Raw genomic sequence first — 21,076 nt, 5'->3', positions numbered from 1 at the left:
TTAAAGACATTATTTTATAGACAAAGAAAGAATTCAATTTTGATTAAAGAACATTATGATTTACAGAAATGCATGTATGTATATACAAACGTAACTTATTGTAAAATAACAATAAACAATTACTTATATAACATTTATAAAACTTCACATTCAAATATTATTTTCTTACTTTTTTAATATGAAAAATTTTCTAATTTGTTTTTTTAACCTGTAGTTGCGAAGACCCACCCTTTATATCCACAATTCAAGCAATTTATTTTACATAATATTATTATATCCAATATAATTATTTATTAAAATATTTTAGACTTATATTTGCCCTGGTAAATGAATACAAAAAAAATTAAAGTAAAAAAATATTTGTTAATTAAATAATCGAAAAACCATAGAAAAAGACGTAAACTATACAATATTTCAAAAAAAAAAAACAAAAGTCAAAAAATTGTAAATAAAAAAATTTATCTAAATTATAATTATTAAAAATTATAAGTTAGAAACGTGTATTTTGTGTATTTGAGTAAAAATAATATAAAAAGCAAGAATTCACCACCACCATATTTATCATTGTTGTCCGTTATAAATAAAATTAATTTGTTATTATTAAGGTTTTAATTAATTAATTTTTAATAAGTTTTTAATATTTTTATTAAGTTTTGACCATATTCACATCAATATTTTTTTAATTCCTTGTCTTAGGAAAAAGCAAAAGTAATTTTTTACTACGTTTTTATTAACTTCATTTCTTGTTTGTAGGATATATACGAGTATATAAACTAAATATTTTAGAAATTTTTTAACTTTAATAGCCCAGCTCTCAGATGACGTACCGACCAGGCGTGTTGGAAAGGTCTCGATGACAGCTTCAATCTTATTGGCTTAAAATAGCTTTCACGGCCCCGAATAGCCACTTCCAACCACTTTTCTGCCAAACCAAGCTAAAAGCTTTCAAATTAGGGACTGCACCCTAGCTAAAAACTGAAGATTTTGGGTCCTAGACCCTAGAAAAATCTTAAAACTAAAAACGTGATGTGTCCATAATAAGAAAATGGCGTAGGAAACTTAAGTACTATATATTTAGTTGAAATAAAACATACTTTCCATCACGCACCACGTTTTCAGCTTTAAAATATTTAATTTTTATGATAAGAAAAAATATTTGTATGGTTTAAGTAACTTATGTAAATAATCTTATCTAGTCTAGGCTAGAAAAAAATTATTTTCTTCTCACCAGAAAAACGTAGTTTTTTACAATATTTTTTCCCTGTATTATAAAAATTCAATTTTGATTTTAAATTAGTGTCTTCTACTACAGTACTATACTGAAGAAATTTAATAATATCAAAACGTTACTGCATATTTGAACGAATGCCGGTGTTTAATTTTAGCAGTTTCCTAACGAACAGTGATTGAAAACAAGTGAACTTCGAAATTTCAAAATTTGATGTGAACATTTTTGTAACTTTTGTTAATTTGATTTGCTTTTAATTTAATTTTTATTAATTGATTATTCGTCATGTTTTTCTTACAATAATTAATTTTCAGCATATTTAAGTCTTAAATTTTGTATTTAAATTAAAAATTTTAATTTAATAACTGTTATTGTTTTTTTCAAATATTTTTATATTTTTTAAAAGAATTTTATTCTATAATTCAAAATTACCTTCGCGTTCCGCCATTAGTTGCTTAATACGTGCACGGATTTTGCGACGTTCTTCGTAACTTGTAGATTGCTCAAGCTTTTAAAAAAAAAATTAATTTTATTAATTTATTTATTTTTTTAATTTTTAAAAGCTCAATTTTTTGTCATATAAATTGAAAACTCTAATGGGAGTATTGATCTGGTTGGCACAGTGCTAAATACTTGTTTCTGTTTTTGTTTAATTTGTTTATTGAAATTTTTAGCTTACCAACTCTTTTAAATATTCTTCGTCCCAAACCTCCTCGATATCAGAAGTTCCAAAAGAAACTGGTGTTGAGGAGTTACCTTCGGATTTGACTGTTTTCGTAACACGTGTTGTCTTCACCTGAAACAAAGAAGGAAAATTAAATTCAAAAGAGCAAATTAAAAGAAATTTCGTCTTCGAAAGTAAGAATTAAATCAGGTATTTGCAATATTTACGGGAAAAAGATTGAGCCGGACTTCTTCAGTGTATTTTTTTTTATTTTTAACTAATTAATAAAATCGTCGAAAGTGATCAGAATTATGTATTTTCAATTTCATGTACACATTAACAATGTATAAGTGTGTGTACTCCATATGACTAGAAACTCAAAAGGTGAAAAATATAACGTTACCTTTTTCGAAATCTAGCCAAACTTAATCATACTTTTTATAAATTTACGGTTCTGTATTAAAATTGCTTAGTATGAATCCGAAAATCGTTGAACAGTTCTATATGATCACATTATAAAACGTTTTCAATTGATTTCAACGAAAATTCAAGAAAATTTTTAATATTCTTTTTCTACAATTTAACAAAAAAAAAAGATTTCTTAAATAAAATCAAACACAAGAACAAGAACATGAAAAGAAATTGAGTATTTAAAATATTTTTCAATTGCAATTATAAAGAGTCGCAATTTTAATTTAATTAGAAAATTAATTAATCAAAAATATAAAATAAAAGAATTTAATAAAAAAAAAAACAACACACAACAAAAAAAAACCCCAAAATTGTAGAAACATCCAAAAAGTTTTACTACTCGTATTGAAGTGTGAACACAATTTTAGCAAACATGTTGAGTTGAATGTGCATTCGTTTGTATTTATGTATGTTGTGTGCGTATAAGTACATAGAAAAATACGAGTACGCCGTTTTTCTTAAAATGCAAACGAACACAATTAAAACCATTGAACTTGTAATTGGCAAGGTTTTTTTAGAGTTATTTTTAATTTAGTGTACGAATTTTGTAATTTTACTTTGAAAGTTGATATCAAATTTGGCCGTAAACATATTACAATAGTTTTTTAACACTATAAAACTGTGTTACCGCGATTCAATTTTATAAAATTTTTTTAATATTAAAGGGGTTTTCAGATGAGAAACTTAGTAATAATATTCTGGAGACGATCAACAGTTAACATTTGCGTTATTCAAAAATCATTATCATATTTTTAAGTTCAAAATTTAATAGTAAATACATCGACGATATTAGAGCATTGCAATACTTTATAATATACACGAAAATACCGTAATTCTGCCTTTAGGTTAGTTATAGCAGGTGAAAGCGATCATCTCTTTATATATACACCACACAATTCGTCAATAGGCATGATTTAGCCACGTGGGTCTGTTGTTGAAGCGCACATACGACCACAGAAAGGGCAACTTAGTTTTACGGGTACGATATGAGGGCTTATTAAAATTGAAACGAATGTGTTACATCAATGAAAATACCCCCAAATGGTTTTTACATTTTTTTAAACTTTACAAAATAGTGTTTGTTAACTAATTGTAGTGTTTATTGATGCATGTTATTAAAAAATTTTCGAGAAACTCTATTTTATGGCAGATAAATAATAAGTAAATAGATTTCGATAATTTGTAGTAACACCGTTGTATATTTTTCAAACAGTGTGTACGTATATTGAAATTCTGGCAAGGGTACGAACTTTGAGCTTTTTTATTTTATTTACCTTTTTTTTATATTTTGGCTTTGTAATTCTTTGTATATTTCATTTATTTTTGGCGAGAAAAAATATAGGAAGACGTCAATGTTTTGATTTATTTTTAGTTTATTTTACCTGTATTTAAAAATTAAATTTTCCACTTAAATTTCTTAAAAGTTTGTTTATTTTTTCGTTTTAATAACAATATTTTTATTGCCCTTTTAAGGTATTAATTGATAAAATTTCAAACAATTCGAAAATATTTTTGACTAATTCTTAGGTAATTTTAAATTAGAGCTTCATAAAACTTTACGACGTGCTTGAATGCAGAACTCATGTGTGTTTTTTGTAATATGAAGTGAAAATTTTAAGGCATAAATTTCAATTTACATTTTGCGTTGTATTCAAAATGTGGAAAATGCTTTTTTGTTTTATTCATATTAACTAGTTTTTGACTGTATTTAGAGTAACTGTCGACAGATTTGAGTTTGTTTTGGATAAGAATTATAATTGAAAAAACAAAATGAAACCTCTTGTAATCGCCAGAATTTTTGGAACATATCTTTCTCAAGAATCAGTCATTTTTCAGCAGAATCCATTATGTCTGTGTTGACTGTATTTGAAAATCAAATTCATAATTAGAATGAGTAATAAATAGTTAATAGTAATCAAGTATATTAGTCTTGATTCTAAACTTGCCTCTAGCTTCATCTATCTTGTGTTTAATAAAATATTTAAAAGTTTCATTGTGACTCAATTTTTCTTTATTTAAAATTTCAATTAAATGTAAAATTATTTTTTTACCAAATTTTAAATAGTTTGCAACTAAAAGTTCGTGTCAATTTTAAAAATGACAAATTTGTAAAATATTTTAATCGAAAGAATCGAAACTCTTTTTGTGAAATACTTACAAAATCAATCAAATTACATACATAATAACAAATATTTCTGTAAGTAGCACCAGTACTGAAAATTGCATGCTATAAAATATTTATACATTTGTATATACATATGTTCACTCATATATGTAAATAAAGAGTTGAATTTTGTTTTTTCCTTTTATTTTGTCAAGTTCAAGTGTAAATTTTAATTAATGAATAATATAAAATAAAATAAAATAAATAATGGCAATGATTAATTGTATATAATGTTAAAAATAAATAGAAAAAAGAAACAAAAAAAATCAAGTTCAATTGAATTCAATTTGCAATTAAATAAAAATTTTAAATGTCCTTTTTGTTGATCTTCATTTAAAAACAAAATTTTACGAGGGAAATTTAATTTCTCTCTTTTTTCCTGTTATTCTCTTTTTATTTCAATTTTTTTTTACTCAAACTTTCATATGCAGAGAAAGAAAGAAAATCTTGATTAAATAAAGAGAATAGAATTGAAAAATCATAAAAACTTCAAATTAATTTCACAAAAGAGAAAATTAATGCTCCTCTAAAAGATTTCTTCTTTTATTAAATTTTAAAGAGTTGAAATGTAATGAGAGAAATCTCTTAAATACCCAATGTTTCAAAATATACGTTCATTATACAAATGCAAATGGAAATGTAGTAATATTGAGATCTTAAGAAACATTGAAAAAGTTTTAGAAAATTAAATTAGACCGGCAAAAAGAATTTTGACTTTGTTACATAATTTTTTAAATATTTTACGCTTAACCGTACTTACCACTCATTACTACTGATTATCTTTAGTATTGTGCTTTAATTCTATAAATTCGATTGTGTAAACATGCTTATAAATGGTAAATTGATAATTTCTTAAAACTTTTGTTAATTTTATCTTGTTTATCAACAAATTTAATTCAAAATAATATTGAGACTAAGTTGATGAAGTATGTAATATTGTACGTTAATCATCAGACAACAATATACATACATATTTGTATCTTTCTACTCCCCGGAACAATTTGGTAAAAATTCCCTTTATGTATGCAAGCCCAACAACTAATCTTATACGTAAATACATAAACCTGTTCTCACTCAAATTCAATTAATGTTTAAGAGTAATATTATTGAGTAATTTTCATTCGATCTTATCAACAAAATTAATTTCCCAACTCTAGAATGAGTAGAATTTTCCCCAATTTTAAGTTTTTAAATTTATATGATGGAATGGAAATGGAACATGTATTGTTGTATTGTATTGCTTAATCACTTATGTGTTCTCTCTGTTTTTGTGATTATATTATTATATAGCGTTTTTCATAGCGCACACATTTATATTTATTCGCTACATACACAAATGATTTTTGTTTTTTTTTCATTTGAGTTTATAGCAAATATGAAATATAAAGCGGAGTGAGCGGTGTTTTACACAGTGCTGCTCGAAAGGAATTCCCAATTACGATCTATTTTCAATGTTTCTGACCAAAATAGGTTCGTTCAAAAATATCAGCATCATCATTGTGAAGTGCAAAATGTATGTGCTTGTTTTTCTTTTTTTTTGTTTGTTTTTTGTTTTTTATTGCTGTTTGTATTTTTTCTTATTTTTAATATTTTTTTTGTATATTTTACAAAATATCAGAACGAAATTGTTAATTTCAGAGGCCAAACAACTCAAGAAGAAAAAGAAGAAGAAAAATAGGAGAGAATTTTTTCTTTTTTTTTTGGAAATTTTATTTTGGCACACAGTGAAGCTTTTCCAACATTTTGAGAAGATGAAAAAAGCGTCAATTTCAATTTCTTTTGTTTTTGTTTTTGAGCAACTGAATTATCTTGGAAGGGAGCTTGCGATTTAAAACGCAGAAGGGGGTAAAGTTTTTTTTGTTACAAAAAGGTTTTCTTTTTTTGTGAAAAATTTCCACTTTTAAAAAAAATATTTTTTGGAGAAGTGTTTAACTCACCTTTTGTGATATTTTTAGATAAAAAAAATCGAATGCAGTTGCTTGTGTTTTTTGCTCTTTTTTTTGTTTTCCCATATGGTATTTTATTTAATTTTTCATTTTCTAAATTGACTAATGACCAGGAAAATTAATTTTTTTTTTAAATAAATAATGCATATGAACTATAAGAAGAGGCATCGAACTTTTTTAATTAAAAATTAAAAATAAAGAAAAAAATTATTATAAAAAATTCGGTTATTTTTAAAAGAAAAATGGGATAAAACGTAGGAATTCTGTAGGAGGTTTGAAAGATTAATTATAACAACTAGACAATAAAAAAGAAAAAAAAAATATGGAAATATGGGAAAAACATTTGGGACTTTCAATAATGGCTATAAGTGATTTTTTCTGTAAATTTTAATTAGAAATCAATTTTGAAGCAATTAATAAATTACTGAAAAAAAGAAAAGATTTATTTTTATTGGTATTCTTTTGTATGTGATTTTAGAAGCCATGCGCCACATAAATTATTCAAATAAGAAAAAAAACAAGAGCTAAAAGTGCTTGGGCGTTTTCGCTATAGTTCATATTTGTTAATTGTGTTGCTCTAATAAAAAAAATTGTTTCTAAAGGATGTCAACACTTTGACAAAATTACTTTTGAACGACACCAACAAATTTAGTACTAATCAAGTTTGAGTGTTTAAACAAAATTATTTTGTAAATGACTTTTCATGTACAATTACTTCAAATTCCAGTTGCAATTGAAAAGATTAAAATAAAAATTTTTTGATTAAGAATGAAAAAATGTTTTCGGTTCGCAATATAACAACATTTTTTTTAATAAATCTATGACGTCTTAAAAATGAAGAAGTACAAAAATTTTAAAGAAAATTAAAAGAATTTATTTTAAAAAACATAAAAAAGAAAAAAAAACTATTGTAACGTCCCATTAATGATAGTCTTTTTTTGCATACATAAAAAAATATGTAACAAAAAGAAATCGAAAAGATGTCAGAATATTAAAAAAAAGAAAATGTCATACAAAATTGCAAAATATTTCAAATTACATTCGAAAAACATAATTTTTTTCTTAATATTTATGATTAAATGAAAATTTAGGTAAATATTAATTACAGCGTCAGTTTCTAAAAATATAATTTCATATCATTTCGGGAGAATGCACACTAAAAATAAATAAAAATTAATTAATTTTGGCAAAATGTAGAAAAAATATTATTTTGCGAAAGAAAATTTTCAGTGACATGCACTTTATTCTGTTACACTTAAAGCTGTTTAAGGTTCCTTGTTTTCGAATTTTTGAGAAAATTCACCTGCGAAAAAATTTAAGTTTGAACAAGAATGTATACAGAATCGCGAACATCAAGGAATATAAACAGTTTGATTTTGTCGGACATACGCTTTTTGGATACTTTTATAGCAAGTTTTTCCATTTTCAGTAATTGAAGTACCATATAAAGGTCACTTAGTCCATCATTTGTTCATTTGACTGAGGAACAACTAAAGAGCAATAGTTTTATTAAGAAAAGAATGCCTATTTTATATTATATTAACAACAACAAAGCAGTCTCGAAAAAAAAATATTTTTCCTTACTTTGTACATGTATACTTTTTCGACCAAGCCTTTACCATCATTTTATTTTCGTGTGGCTTCTTGTAACACCATTAGTACCCACAATTTCCCATGTTTTCATTATATTTTTTTTCCTAATTAATTTCTTAATTTAATTTTTATTAATAATTTCAGTTTTTTATTATTTTTAGAATTAATATTAATTATTTGATTTGAAATTTGTTTTATTTTAAGCATTTTGTACTTTTAGTTATCATTGTGTCTGCATCCCTGAGGCGAATGCTTTAAGCGGTCCGCTTTAAATAGACAACGAAAAATATTTATTCTATATGTATAAACAAAACATTGCAGAAATATTCACTATTTTGTTTGTGAAAAAAAGCAAGAAAAAATATTTGAAAACATTTGCGCGCCCACGATTACATGACAAGACAATATCGTCAATCATAGAAGCAAAGAAGTAAAAAAATTTAAAAACCAAAAAATTCATTGTGCCAAAATAAAAACAAATTTTTTTCTTCTTTTAGTGTCGTAAATTTGAAATTTTTGTGTAATATTTAAAAATAACACTTTAATAAAATTAATCTACAAAAATCATAATTTAATTATATTATGAAATTGAATTTTCTTTCAACTTTTAGTCAATTGTTATTGGAACTAATTGTATCAATTTATTTGACAAGTAATTCACTTGTATACTTACACTTTGAAACTTATATTTAATAGGGTCACTAAAATCCTGTTCCTCTCAGTTAATATTCATTAAATCCTCTCAATATATTTTCTCAATTTTGTTATATTTTCTAATATATAGCACGTATAATAGATTTTAAGTTTCACTAAATGTCATCCAATAACAGCCATCTGAAACCACTTTTTCTAAAATTTACCAAATTTATATGTTTACGAGTGCGTTCAAATTTTTACTGCCAAACACGTATGTTTACAAAATAGAAACACATACAAAAGCTAAACTTGCGTCACAGCTCTTTCAGAAAAGTGACGTAAGGTTTATCGTGTGTCGTTTATACGTATGGATGTTTTTAAATTCACATATACTTTAGGCATACAACACTTTATGGTGTATTGTAAATTTAAATTTCAATAAAAAAAAGTGTAAACGATCAAATCTAAGAGTATCTAAAGTAGCAAATTTCGCTTTAACTAAACTTAAGTTTAGAATCTTTATTTATAAAGTTTTATTAACATACTCGTAAAGTATACTTTTGCGAGGAACTTTAAAGTGAAAGTTTTAATAATGATTCTACTAATATAAAACTTTTCTTTGAAGACCGCTATAACACGTTTAAATGACGGATTGACGTCTTAAAATGCTCACAGCAGAATACAAAATACACGCACAGCAGATTTTTTCCAGATTTTTTTTTTGAAATGCGCTAAAAATTTAAAAACCTTTTGTTTTTAATTAATTTTATTTAAAACTCAACAATTTCAAAAGAAACAAAAATATGTAGAGTTCCCAAGTAATTAATATTTATTAGGGAAGTAGGGAAAATTTATTACAACTATTGGTCCGAATATTAAATTCTTTGATCTTTTGGAAAATTTCATGGCATGAGAATAACCCGAGAAAAAACAAGATGAAAACAAAAGAATAAGGAATCGCAAAGCCAATGAAGTCAGTGAAAACTATTAAAGAAATAAAGAAATTTTACAAGTAAATGAAACAATAAAAATTTGCTTATTACATTTAATCTGCGATATGTCAAATTGCTGTTCGTTTGTCAAATTAGAAGCTTCATTTAGTTTTATTTACTATACGATTGTCATAGAAGGTGTTATTAGGAAATATTGTAGTTGTAATCTATAAGAATATTTGCTTACAGATTATTAAATTACGTGCTAGATTAAATTAAACCACTTTTATTTTCGCTTAATCGTGAAAATATGCCATTTCATTCATGAGCCATTAATTTTATGCGATTTATTGCGATACATTACAAAAAAAATGTGCTCATACTATAAATAAATGTGTAAAAAATCATACTTTAAAAATTTAATTAAATATAGTAGAGCATTACAAATTTTAGGAATTCAATAGCACTAAAATTTAATTCCTCTAATTGTATATTTGGCCTAAATAAGTTTCTTTTATTTTCTAAATCTGTTAATGCATTAATAAATAATTTTGTTTTCTTCCCGCTTTTTCAAACTTTCATTCAGCACAATAGAAATTCAATTTATTAAAAAATTTTTGAATCATTTTTTGCCCTTACGCAAATTTTATTTAAAATAAAAATTACAAAAATATAAACAAAAGTTCGAAATAAATTCGGAAAATAATGCTGTAATCATACTCAAAGTGATGTTAAAATTTGTACAATATGAAAACTTTTTTTTAATTAGGGCATGACGTATACATTGCGGACATAAATTGAATCGTTTCACTTACGCATGAGTCAAATTATAAAGTAGTGTGCGTAACCTAAAATTTAGAAACATGATAAAAAAATTACTATTTGTTCCATATCATTTTGTCTGTATTGTGCAGCTAATATTGAAAAACACAATGGAACATTAGATTTTTGCACCTGGAAACTAAATTAACAAGTTTTCAAAAATATGTAAAGGAACAAGGAGTAATCGCACATAAAAAGTTCAGCGCGATTTTTTGAATTGCACCTATTACGAAAATTTGGTAGCTTAATCTTTCATTTTAATGACATATTTGCTCTAAAACTACGAAAAATTTTAATAATTCATAATGTTGACAAGGCACGTGCTCTAAACTTAACTATACTCTTTCCTTGCAAATATGTATATTTTGAACTTCGTTGTTAGGTGATCTTTATGCTCTTAATACAAAGGCAATAAACAGAAATTAAGCGATTCACTTGAAAAATTTGTTACACTCCAACGATTTTTGATTGTATTTTTTAGTTTTTAAACTAGCGATTTGTGAATAATTTTGTTTATCTAGTACATACCTTGCTTGCTCTTTAATTTACAATGATAATTACGACTTTTTATGCTGGAAGGAAATATTTTAGAATGTGTTGTTTTATAGTAAAAGATTTCAAAAAATTTGTCAGTCTGTTCCATGGTTCGTCGAAGATAAAAAGTGTAAATTGAATCGAAAGGCGTTAAAAGACGGCAAAGAAAAAAATTTTCAACTTTAAATTGACAAAGTTAAACCATTAGTTGTTAAACAAATGGAAAGAGAGTCGCAATGGAAGGGGGGTGGGTGGAGGGGGGCACAGATTCTTAACAAATTTTAGTAAAATACTTAAATGTAGCAAAAACAAAAAAGTTGAAATTAAAAATTTGTTCCGCTTCCGATTTTAAAAAAAGAAAAAAAAACAATGAAAATTTAAAATGATTTCTTTCCCCCTTGTTCCTGAATTTTTTCTTTGCCCTTGAATTTTGTTAAAATTTGGAAATTATTGTTTTTTTAACAGTGTTTTAACGTTCAATATTTGCCTAGAGAGTAAAGAGACCAAAACTTTCATTATTGTGTGAAACTTAATTTTTTTTTTTAACTTTTTATTTTTAAAAATGAAAATCAATTTTAGGCTTTTTAAAATGTAAATTTGTGTCTATATTTTTGTTATTATAGAGAATTGAAAACGCTTTCTATTACTGCGATTTCAAATGAAATTCATTTACAAAGCTTGTTTTGAAAAAATTTCGTTCAGGTTCAATGAATTTTAAATTGAGCGAAAATTTAATGGAAATGCAACTAAATGGGTTAATTTGGATGCATTTCTTGCTTTTTAATCGATGCATCGTACCGCTTGATTAGTTATCAATGATTTTTCTTTGGTTATATTAAAATTTTTATTAATTTTTAATTTCATTTCCTTTTAATAAAAAACAAATAGCGTAAAAATTAAAAATTTGAGAAGTTAATTTGTATAATTTTGTAAAGCATTGGTTTTAAGGTTATGGGAATTATGTGCGTTGAATATAAAATGAGTCAATTCGTAAAGGTAAATTAAAAATATCAAAAGTTATTTTGAGCAATTTCATAAAATTTCGATTTTGATTTAAAATTGTAAATTATAAATAACACTAAATTTTAAAAGGGGTTTCAATGTAAGATTTTCATTGAAGTTTTCATACAGGATTCACTGATATACCAAAGCTATGCAGTACTTAAATTTTTATATTTTTAAGGGCGTTAAATATTTTTACTTTTACTTAATATAGCATAATTCGAATTGCAAAATCTTTATTATTTAATTCTATTTTTTTTGCTTCCAGCCTTCAAAATCTACACTTGTGTCATTCAAAACATATGTTAGTGAAAACAGAAAAATATTCACCTGATTTTTCGGACGACAATTTAGTAAAAATTAATAAAAGAATTTTGGAAAATTACCAAAAATTTGCCTACACAATTTTGTTTTCTTTTTTTTTCAAAAATAATGATCGTATATTTTTTATTTGACATCAACTATAGCGTAAGTTAAATAATTATATTAAAATGTAAATTTAAAATAAGTTAAAGTTCAACTTTATTTCACTTAACAGAAATGAAATCACAAAATGTTTTCCAGGATGTGTTATTAAATCAAAGCTCAACATTGTGACTATCAACAAAAAATTATGACAAGTAAGTTTGCATTAGACATTTTAAATTCCACAAATTTTTATCGAAATAATTAAGATGGGTTTGCAATTCTACACAAATATCTTAAAAATAATGCGAGATTTTACTTTACTTTGAAAATTAATAAATTTAAGACCTTTCAAAATTTAAATATATTTGATTCTTTTTCGTTAAATTATCCGAAATTTAAATGATGCGTTATTCAAATTGGAACAAAGATCCGAATTTTGTTTACATACGAAATATTTTTACATTAAAATACGATCAATCCAAATTGTGTTCAAGATTAAAAGATTAAGAGTCTAATTTTTCATCTGATTTTATTTTTCTCTTGTTTTTTTTTTTGGTTTTGAATGCAATATATTTAGAACGAAACAAAGAAAAATAATATGTATGAGAACGTATAAAAAGCAAATTTACCTAAAATAAACGTTTTATAGAAAATAAAAAACAGCAATTATTGAGCATTTCCAAACGCTGCGTTTCTTGAATTCTTAAACAAAGGGGTGTACAACGCATTTTTGTTTTCAAGTTACGAATCACACATACATATGTACATACGCATAAATGCAAAACGATAAGTTTAAAAACTTGTAAAGTTACGATATACAAAGCGAGCGTTGGCGTCAAAATTAAGATAAAAATTTGTTTTTGTTGTTTGAAAAAAAATTGAGAACCTTAGTTTAAAAAACGTGTGAACAAAAATTAAAAATTTTTTTAAATCGTTTACACTTTTAATAAATTTGCCAGATTACATTAAAATTAAAACATTAAAATTAACAGCTAAGACCGGATATAGTCCGAAATCATTATTCAGTACGAAATTAACTTTAATCAATTAGAAACCATATAATATAATATGGAACGCATGCCTATGGAACTAAGAATTTTATTTTGACTTTTTTCACTGGATTTTTAGGTTTAAATATGTTTGCCATATTTATTTTGTGATTAATAAATTGCAATGGACGTTGTGATCATGACAACAATGATGAATGTCAACATGAAGGTGGAATTTTAGATTACTATTAAACGCAAACGTTTGCAAAATTTCATTTGCAATAAAAGTGAACTTAGAGTACAACTTATTTGCAAAAAAAACGAACCACAACTTTGGTTAAAATTAATTATATTACAAAATTATTGATTCTCTTAAATTGTTTCAGAAAATTGTCGTTTTCTTACAAAAACATACAATGAACCCAAATGTGCCCCATCCAAAAATTTGTGTACAAATTTCAATTAATTAAGCAATCGAATATTTTTATGCAACTCAAAAGTTATGTTTTTAAATTGAAAGCATCTAAAATTTTATTTGATAAATTAAAATTCTTTAAGAAAATTGTTTCAACATAAAATTTTTCTTTCAAAAACAAAAAACTTACCTAAAAATATAAAAGTTTTAAGAAATTTTAGCCCTTGTAATTGCTATAATTTTAAAACTCCTCTCTTTCTCTCCCCCTCTCTCTTATTAGAACTATTTCAATGTTCTTAATTATTTCGTAATTTCAATTCTCAAAATGAAATTTTCTTTTTCAACAATATAATAGCAAAATGATTATTTTATTTTTTTTATATTCGAAGAAAATTAAATTTTAAAAATAAAAAACGCTTGTGTATTGCAAAAAAAAATAAAAAATATAGACACCTTTTGTGCGTTTTGCACTTTTTTGTACATTAACTGTAAGTTTGTGTGTGTGCGTTTATGTATGAATATGACATTTAAGTGTGCTTGATATACAATAACTTTACTTAGTGCCTTCTTTTTACATTCACCTCAGTACCAAAAAAAAAAACAATCAAAATTAAAAGAAAAATTTGATATGAACTGAATAAGTGAATAATATATGTTCCTGTTTGTATGTGTATATCCAAATCCAAAACTAAAATATTTGAAATATTCTGATATATAGGGTAAAATATGTTTATGTGCTCTTGTCCGTCCTTCTTCTTTACACTTAATAAAGAAAATTGAGTTTTTTTATCTTGTATTTTCCTCTATAAATTAGATTAAGTATTTTTTTTATTAACCGGTTGGTATTATGAGTACAGCACTTAATTTTTTTTATTTTGTATAATTAGAGTTTATTTTTTCTAACAGGGAAAATACACAATTGAATTTTCGACCAGAAAAATTTCACAAATAAAAATTATTTCCAAAATCTGGATGCCTTTTTTCTTCAAAAAACAATTTTTTTTATTTTTATTAAATGCAATGATTTTATTATTAATTAATTTTTTTAAAAAAATTTTCAAAATTTACAATTTAAATTAATTGTTTTATTCTTAATTTGCACCAATAATTCTTTAATTTCAAAATAATTTCATAATTTATTCTTAAAAATAAAAATGAAACAAAAACAAAATTTACAAAAATTTTTCTTCACTTTAACAGGAGAGAAAAAAAAATAGCGTGAAAAACCCACACCTTTTATTTTTATTTAAAAATACTGAAAATTATTTTTTTTTTCCAATAAGAAAATTTAAAATTAGAAGTTACGTAATTATAAATATAAGAATTTTAAAATTGATTTTACTAAGAAAATTTTTAAAATTTTAATTTAAAAGTTCATTATTTTTTTTTTTCAATTTTTAATATTTTTACTTTAATTTTTTTTATTAAATAAATAAGCGATCCTTCTTTCCGTTTCCTTATTATTTTTCTTTTCTTATTATTTATTTTTCCCTTAACATTCACACACTTTCGATCAACTTTTATTTCTAAAGCTTAATTTCCTGCTTGATACCTTTTTTATATAAAAAGAAATCAAAATTTCCTTTTTTGTTCTCAAAGAAAAATTTTATAACATTGAATTTTTCTCAGTTATTATAATTTTATATTAATTATATAGAAAATTGAGTTGAGTTTGAAAATTGAGTAAGTTAACCACAAAAGAGCGAATGTTATTTTGGCCGTGGTCGATGCTGTACTAAAATTGAAAATTTTTTAGTTAGAATAAAGGAACAAAGAAATTTTTATTCCTCAAAAACAAAAAAAGTTTTCCAACTATAATCACATTTAAAATTTTGAGCAAACACATGCAAGATAAAAAAAATTTTAGTGTGTGCTACTGCGTGTGTAAAAATGATATTCAAAATAATTTAATTTTCCCTAAGAATTTCTGTTTGTCTTTTTTTCTATTTCATATACTTAATCATATCCAAATCCAAACAAAATATTTATTATTTTATGAGATTTTTATACAAGAGTTGAGATAATTTCGAAAAGCCCACAAAATTCTATTAATTAATATTTTCTCTTTAATTTTGTGTCTTTTAAGAGTGGCAAAATTTTCTCTGCATTTTATTAAAGAGTAAATTATTGTATTGTAAACAATGTAATAATTTTTAAATTTTAGAATAGAGTGTAAATAAATAAAACAAAAATTAAAAGAGAAAAAACTTAAAATAAATTGTTAAATTTAAAGTCGTTTCAGTAAAAATTAGTGCTGTGCATTTTATTTTTTTATAGTCAAGTTTCTATTTGTGATTATTGTTCTTATTTTGATAAAAAAATTTAAAAGCATGTTACATTAATTTTATCTTAATTTTCATGATAATTTGTCAAACATTTTACTTGTACGGTTAATATTCGTTATCCGACAATGGATTTTGCTCATTGCCATTAAATACTAAATTTTGGTCATATGCGTAAATGCGAAACAAGATTTAATTTCCCCTTTTATATTTCCCGGCTTGTCTATTATAAGTTCAAAAATTTTTGTAATAAACATGTTTTTATTGAAAAGAAAGAGGAATCATGAAGAGAATTTGTGGGTAGAATTGATCTTATTCTTATGCCAAGTATCATGTGTACTCCCCCCTATCCGTGATCATGTGAGTGCGTTGGTTATATTGTAAATTAGAAGTGTTTTATTTTGAATACAAAACATATTTCTTTAATAAGTTGACACTGACATAATGTGTTAATTTTTTTAAAAGTTTGTATCATGTCCTACAACTTATATGTGAACTTATACTTAAAAAAAGAACAGTTTTTTACTTGAAAGTTGAAGTTGCTTATTTACATGTCATTGCTGTTCTCAAATTTTTTATAGCTAATTGATAATAAAGAAAATGTTTGTTCAAATTTTATATCGGTGCCTTAAAAAACTCAAGTCTTATGTTGCTTAATGTTGAATCAAATAAGATTACTTAAGTGTTTTTACTGAAATCTAAAAGAACTTTTGCCCCCATTTGTAACATCATTTTCATCATTGAAAACATTTATTATGTAAAAAAAAAATTATTTAATTTGGATTGTAAGAAAGGAAATATCCATTTTAATATTTAATTTTTAGTAAAATGTTTAGTCCCCTCAATATCAATCATTTAAAATTTAAACAAATCAAAAATCTTACACGCCTGTCAAATGAAAATTTATTTAAAAACGCAAAATTTATTTAACCAAACAAAAGAAAACTCTAAGAAGATTAAAGAGCTAAAAAACCTAATAAAATATTTTCAAAAACAAATTATTTGCTAAATAATGGCAATTAAATTTCGTAATCTACATAATAAATTCTAATAAAGTTATAAGAACAAGTAAAAAGTGAAAAAAAAAATAAAAATCTTAAAATAACCCGAAAATTTTTCAATTGACACTTTTGTTTATTTTACGGAGTGAATTGTGAATAAAAATTCACTTGTATTATGAAAAAATTTTTTTTTAATTTTCTACTTTTCACGCTTTTCCATAGAAACGATTTTTAGTGTTATTTTTCCTTTTTAGAATTGCGTCTATAATTCTATAGTAATCTATACATTATAAGATATAGCATTAGTTCTCAAATGAAATAGTTATTAATTGAAAGGGTTGCTTTAAAATAAATAACCCTAAATTTAATATAATTCTATGTATTCCATGTACATTACTATGTGTGTACCAAAAAATATGAAATCTGCCCATTCCCAAATGACTACTCTAACTTTACTGAAAGGTTTTTTTAATAGTTCCATCGTCCCAAAGAACTGATACATAAAATTTTAAGGAAATCTACGATTTTTTAAAAAATTAACAAAAATATAATGTTCATTTATAAATAAATAGTAAATTAAATTATACTAATTACCAATACAACGTGTAGTTGTTTATCTTTATTATTCATTTCGGACGCTCTAACAACTGAGCCACAGAGGAATAAAGAAGTTTTCCGAAAAAAAAAGAAATAAAATGTCCGCCTACAAAAAGGTAGGTCACTGGTTTGAGCCCAGTTCGAGTAGAAAATTTTTTTAATTTTTCTGTCGTGACTCGCTCCTTTGATTACGTCATCCATCTTGTTCTGCAGTTGTATGAAGGAATTTCCATTAGTTATTCCCATAATTAAATATTTTATAATTCAAATTAATCCGCCTAATTTAAGCTTCAATTCGGTGCACTAATACTCGTACCCTTTCTTGATGTAAAGCCCAGTTTTTATTCCCAACTTTTAAAACATAACTGAGAATATCATTATATTATGGGTACAATATACAATTTTTTTAAAATGCTTTTCATTATATGTTGTTTGCAAATGATCACGAAAATAACCTCAACACAATATAGTTTTGATAAAATTCTGTTTGAATCTCAGCTGGCAATGTTTTCCTTGCATTATAAATTAGAAGTTTGATATACATATAGGACAGACAAATTTTAGCAAAATAAAATTATCTTTTTATAATAACAGCAATATTTTCAAATTTCTATAAAAATTTTCTAATTATTTCGAAATTTTTAAGTTTAATGTCGCAATACGAGCTACTTAAGACAAAAACTATATTTTGCGAACGAAATCCAAAAAGAAAGGCAAAACGAGTGAAACATGATTAAAAAATATCGTCCTTGACACATTTTTCATTTCTCCTCTTAGTATAGAATTTATTTGAGTCAAAGTGCCGTGACATGGAAAAATTCAATTTCTAAATTAATTTTTAATTGAACTAAAAAAAAAATCGTTTTTTAAGCATTCTCTTTCAAACCGCTAAAAGTAAACAACTGCTGAATTGCGTCCATTGCCATTTTTTTTAGAAGAATGTAGAGATGATAAAGTACATATACGATGTATGTTAGAATGAAAATTAAAATTATATATGTATGTATGTACATGCTATTCGAATTTTTCGATAAATAGAAAGAGATAAGAAAAGTAAAAATATTTCAAATCGAATATCCGATTTTTAATCAGGTTTATTATTTTAATCGAAATACATTGAATATTCAATTTTATTTTGATTGAATGTCATTATCAAATAAAAATTCTTGCTAACGTATTCAAAAAAAACTTTCTTAATTAAAGAATTTTTGCGATTGATCGATTATTAACTTAATTGACATTAAGTTCTCTTATTTTTACATAAAAACCAAAGTATTGTAAAGTTTATTTAAGCTTATGTTTAAATTTAAGCAAACAACTACAAATCCAATCAGAATTTCATAGAAATTTGAATGACGTTGAGGCCAATGCGGTCAATACAGCATATTATATTCGAGTACGCAAATTTTATTTTAAAAGTTAATTTAACAAAAATCTTAAATAAACTCGAAATTTTTTCATCCGAATTATTTTTTTATTATTAAATTTTCTAATAGAATTATACGAAGAGTCAGAACTTCTGTGAATATTGATTGATTTTTAAGAAAATTATTAAATTGAAATACAATGTTAAAATAAATATTTAATTTTAAAATTAAAATTTTCGTACGAGCGTGTGTACAATTAAAGTACATATATAATTTTATATTTTTTATAATTCAATAAATTTTTATTTTAGAAGTAGAACAAAGAAAACTAAAAGAAAAAAAATAATAAAGTGGCATATGAAATGATTTTAAAAGCAAAACCCCAAAACGACAGCAAGTCTGATGAACTTTTTCTGTTGAATTTTGATTTATTTCTTCATTATTGTTATTATTTATACATATAAGTACATACATACATATGTACATATATTGTGTTTTGTTTAATTTTCATATAAAATTTTCATATTTTTATCAATTTTAAAAATATCATTCAAATTTTAAAAGAAAATTATTTATATTTTAACTGAAAGTCATGCAAAACTAAAAATTAAATTTTGAATTTTTTTTGGCAAAAAAACAAAACTAATTTTTTTAAAAATGATTATAAAATTGAAACTGCTTTTATAATATTTTTACAATAAAAATGAAATGTAATTTAACGAAGAGCAAAATGTGTTATGAATGCAAGCTACGCCGGAGAGGAGCCGGAGAATGCAAGCTACGCCGGAGAGGGGCGGCGTAAAATGTTAAACGGTGTTCCTACGTCAATCTCCAAATTTATTTTGACATTAAATTGTTTAATTCATTCTTCATGATTGTTTACAGTAGGTTTGTTCAAGATTCTCTTGTAAAATATACTTTAAATTTTTACAGTTTCGAAACCGATGATTAGCATTTTATAGATTAAACCGATGAAAGCATTTTATTAACTATTTTAATAACTATTGAAATATTTAAAGCCAGTAGTATTGTTTGACATGATAATAATTAGATGATTTTTTTATGTTACTTTGGTTCCAATAATTTTTTACTTAACAAATTCTCTCTTTTATAAAAATTTTATTTATTTGATAATTTTTATGCTCTCATATTGTTAAAGTGTTTAAGCTTTCTTATAATGCACTATAATGAATTACATACCTTTGGCAGAAGTAGTATTTAGCAAAACAAATTGATGTGCTGGGTATTCGCAGTAGTATTTAACAAAACGAATTGATGTGCTGCATCATCAATTTGCATTGATATTGATAAAATTTCAAATTTGATATCTTATAATTGTGTATGGTACAAGTAAAAAATTTCCATATTTTATTGGCAACAGCAGCTATACGTAATTATTTTCAAAAAGTTATATTTGTAATTCTTACATACACGTTCAAACACCAAAGCGTTTTTATTGAAAAATTTTCGGTCTTTACCTTATAAGAGAAAAGTTTTCTTCTAGTGTTCTTCTTATTTATTTTCTTCACACTTGGGTTCGAAATATACACCTGTTTTTTTTTAATTGGGGGAGTCATAAAACTTAATTGCGGTTTTATTTTAATATTGCTATTATTTATATAGCAGATATCGCAAATTTAATCTGCATTTGGTATAATTTTCTATAATAAAAAAAAAATAAAACACTTCAAATAAAGTTGAAAATGAAAAAACGTCCTTCAGAAACTTTTTGTATCTTTGTTTTAGAATTAATTTTTTTTTCCAACTGAAAAAATATTTAAAATTGATGAGAAATAAGAAAATAAGTAAGTATTTTTCGTTACGCATAAAAAGGCGAGAAATTGATGCGACCGAATTTTGGACGTCAATAATATTTGGAGAATAAATGCTATGACATTGAAATAAAGATTTTAATATTTTAATTATCATTAATTCTTACTGACTTTCTCAGCGTACGTTGTATAGAACGAAATAAAGTTCATCGGTGTACGTAAGTCTAACATATTTCAGGTCTCAAACATTTTT

At 24.4% G+C, this 21,076-nt stretch overlaps 1 protein-coding gene across 7 annotated transcripts in view; it reads right to left on the bottom strand.

Moving 5' to 3' along the window:
* LOC129605632 (titin) overlaps positions 1–21,076 on the bottom strand; it is a 106,067-nt gene that overhangs the window by 15,958 nt on the left and 69,033 nt on the right. For 6 of the 7 annotated variants that reach the window (XM_055515516.1, XM_055515518.1, XM_055515520.1 and 3 more), the window contains 2 exons: positions 1,908–2,024; positions 1,661–1,736 (listed from right to left, as the gene is read on the bottom strand). In XM_055515516.1, the coding sequence (XP_055371491.1) occupies positions 1,661–1,736; positions 1,908–2,024 (193 nt within the window). Of the gene's footprint in view, positions 1–169; positions 321–1,660; positions 1,737–1,907; positions 2,025–21,076 lie in introns of all 7 variants that reach the window. The other variant, XM_055515523.1, reaches the window with a different exon arrangement.

The sequence above is a fragment of the Condylostylus longicornis genome, unplaced genomic scaffold (assembly GCF_029603195.1).
Source record: "Condylostylus longicornis isolate FDR11 unplaced genomic scaffold, ASM2960319v2 ptg000013l, whole genome shotgun sequence".
Taxonomy (NCBI): Eukaryota; Metazoa; Arthropoda; class Insecta; order Diptera; family Dolichopodidae; genus Condylostylus; species Condylostylus longicornis.
The sequence above is the reverse complement of the archived record's forward strand: the minus strand, read 5'-3'. Positions and strand labels throughout refer to the sequence as shown.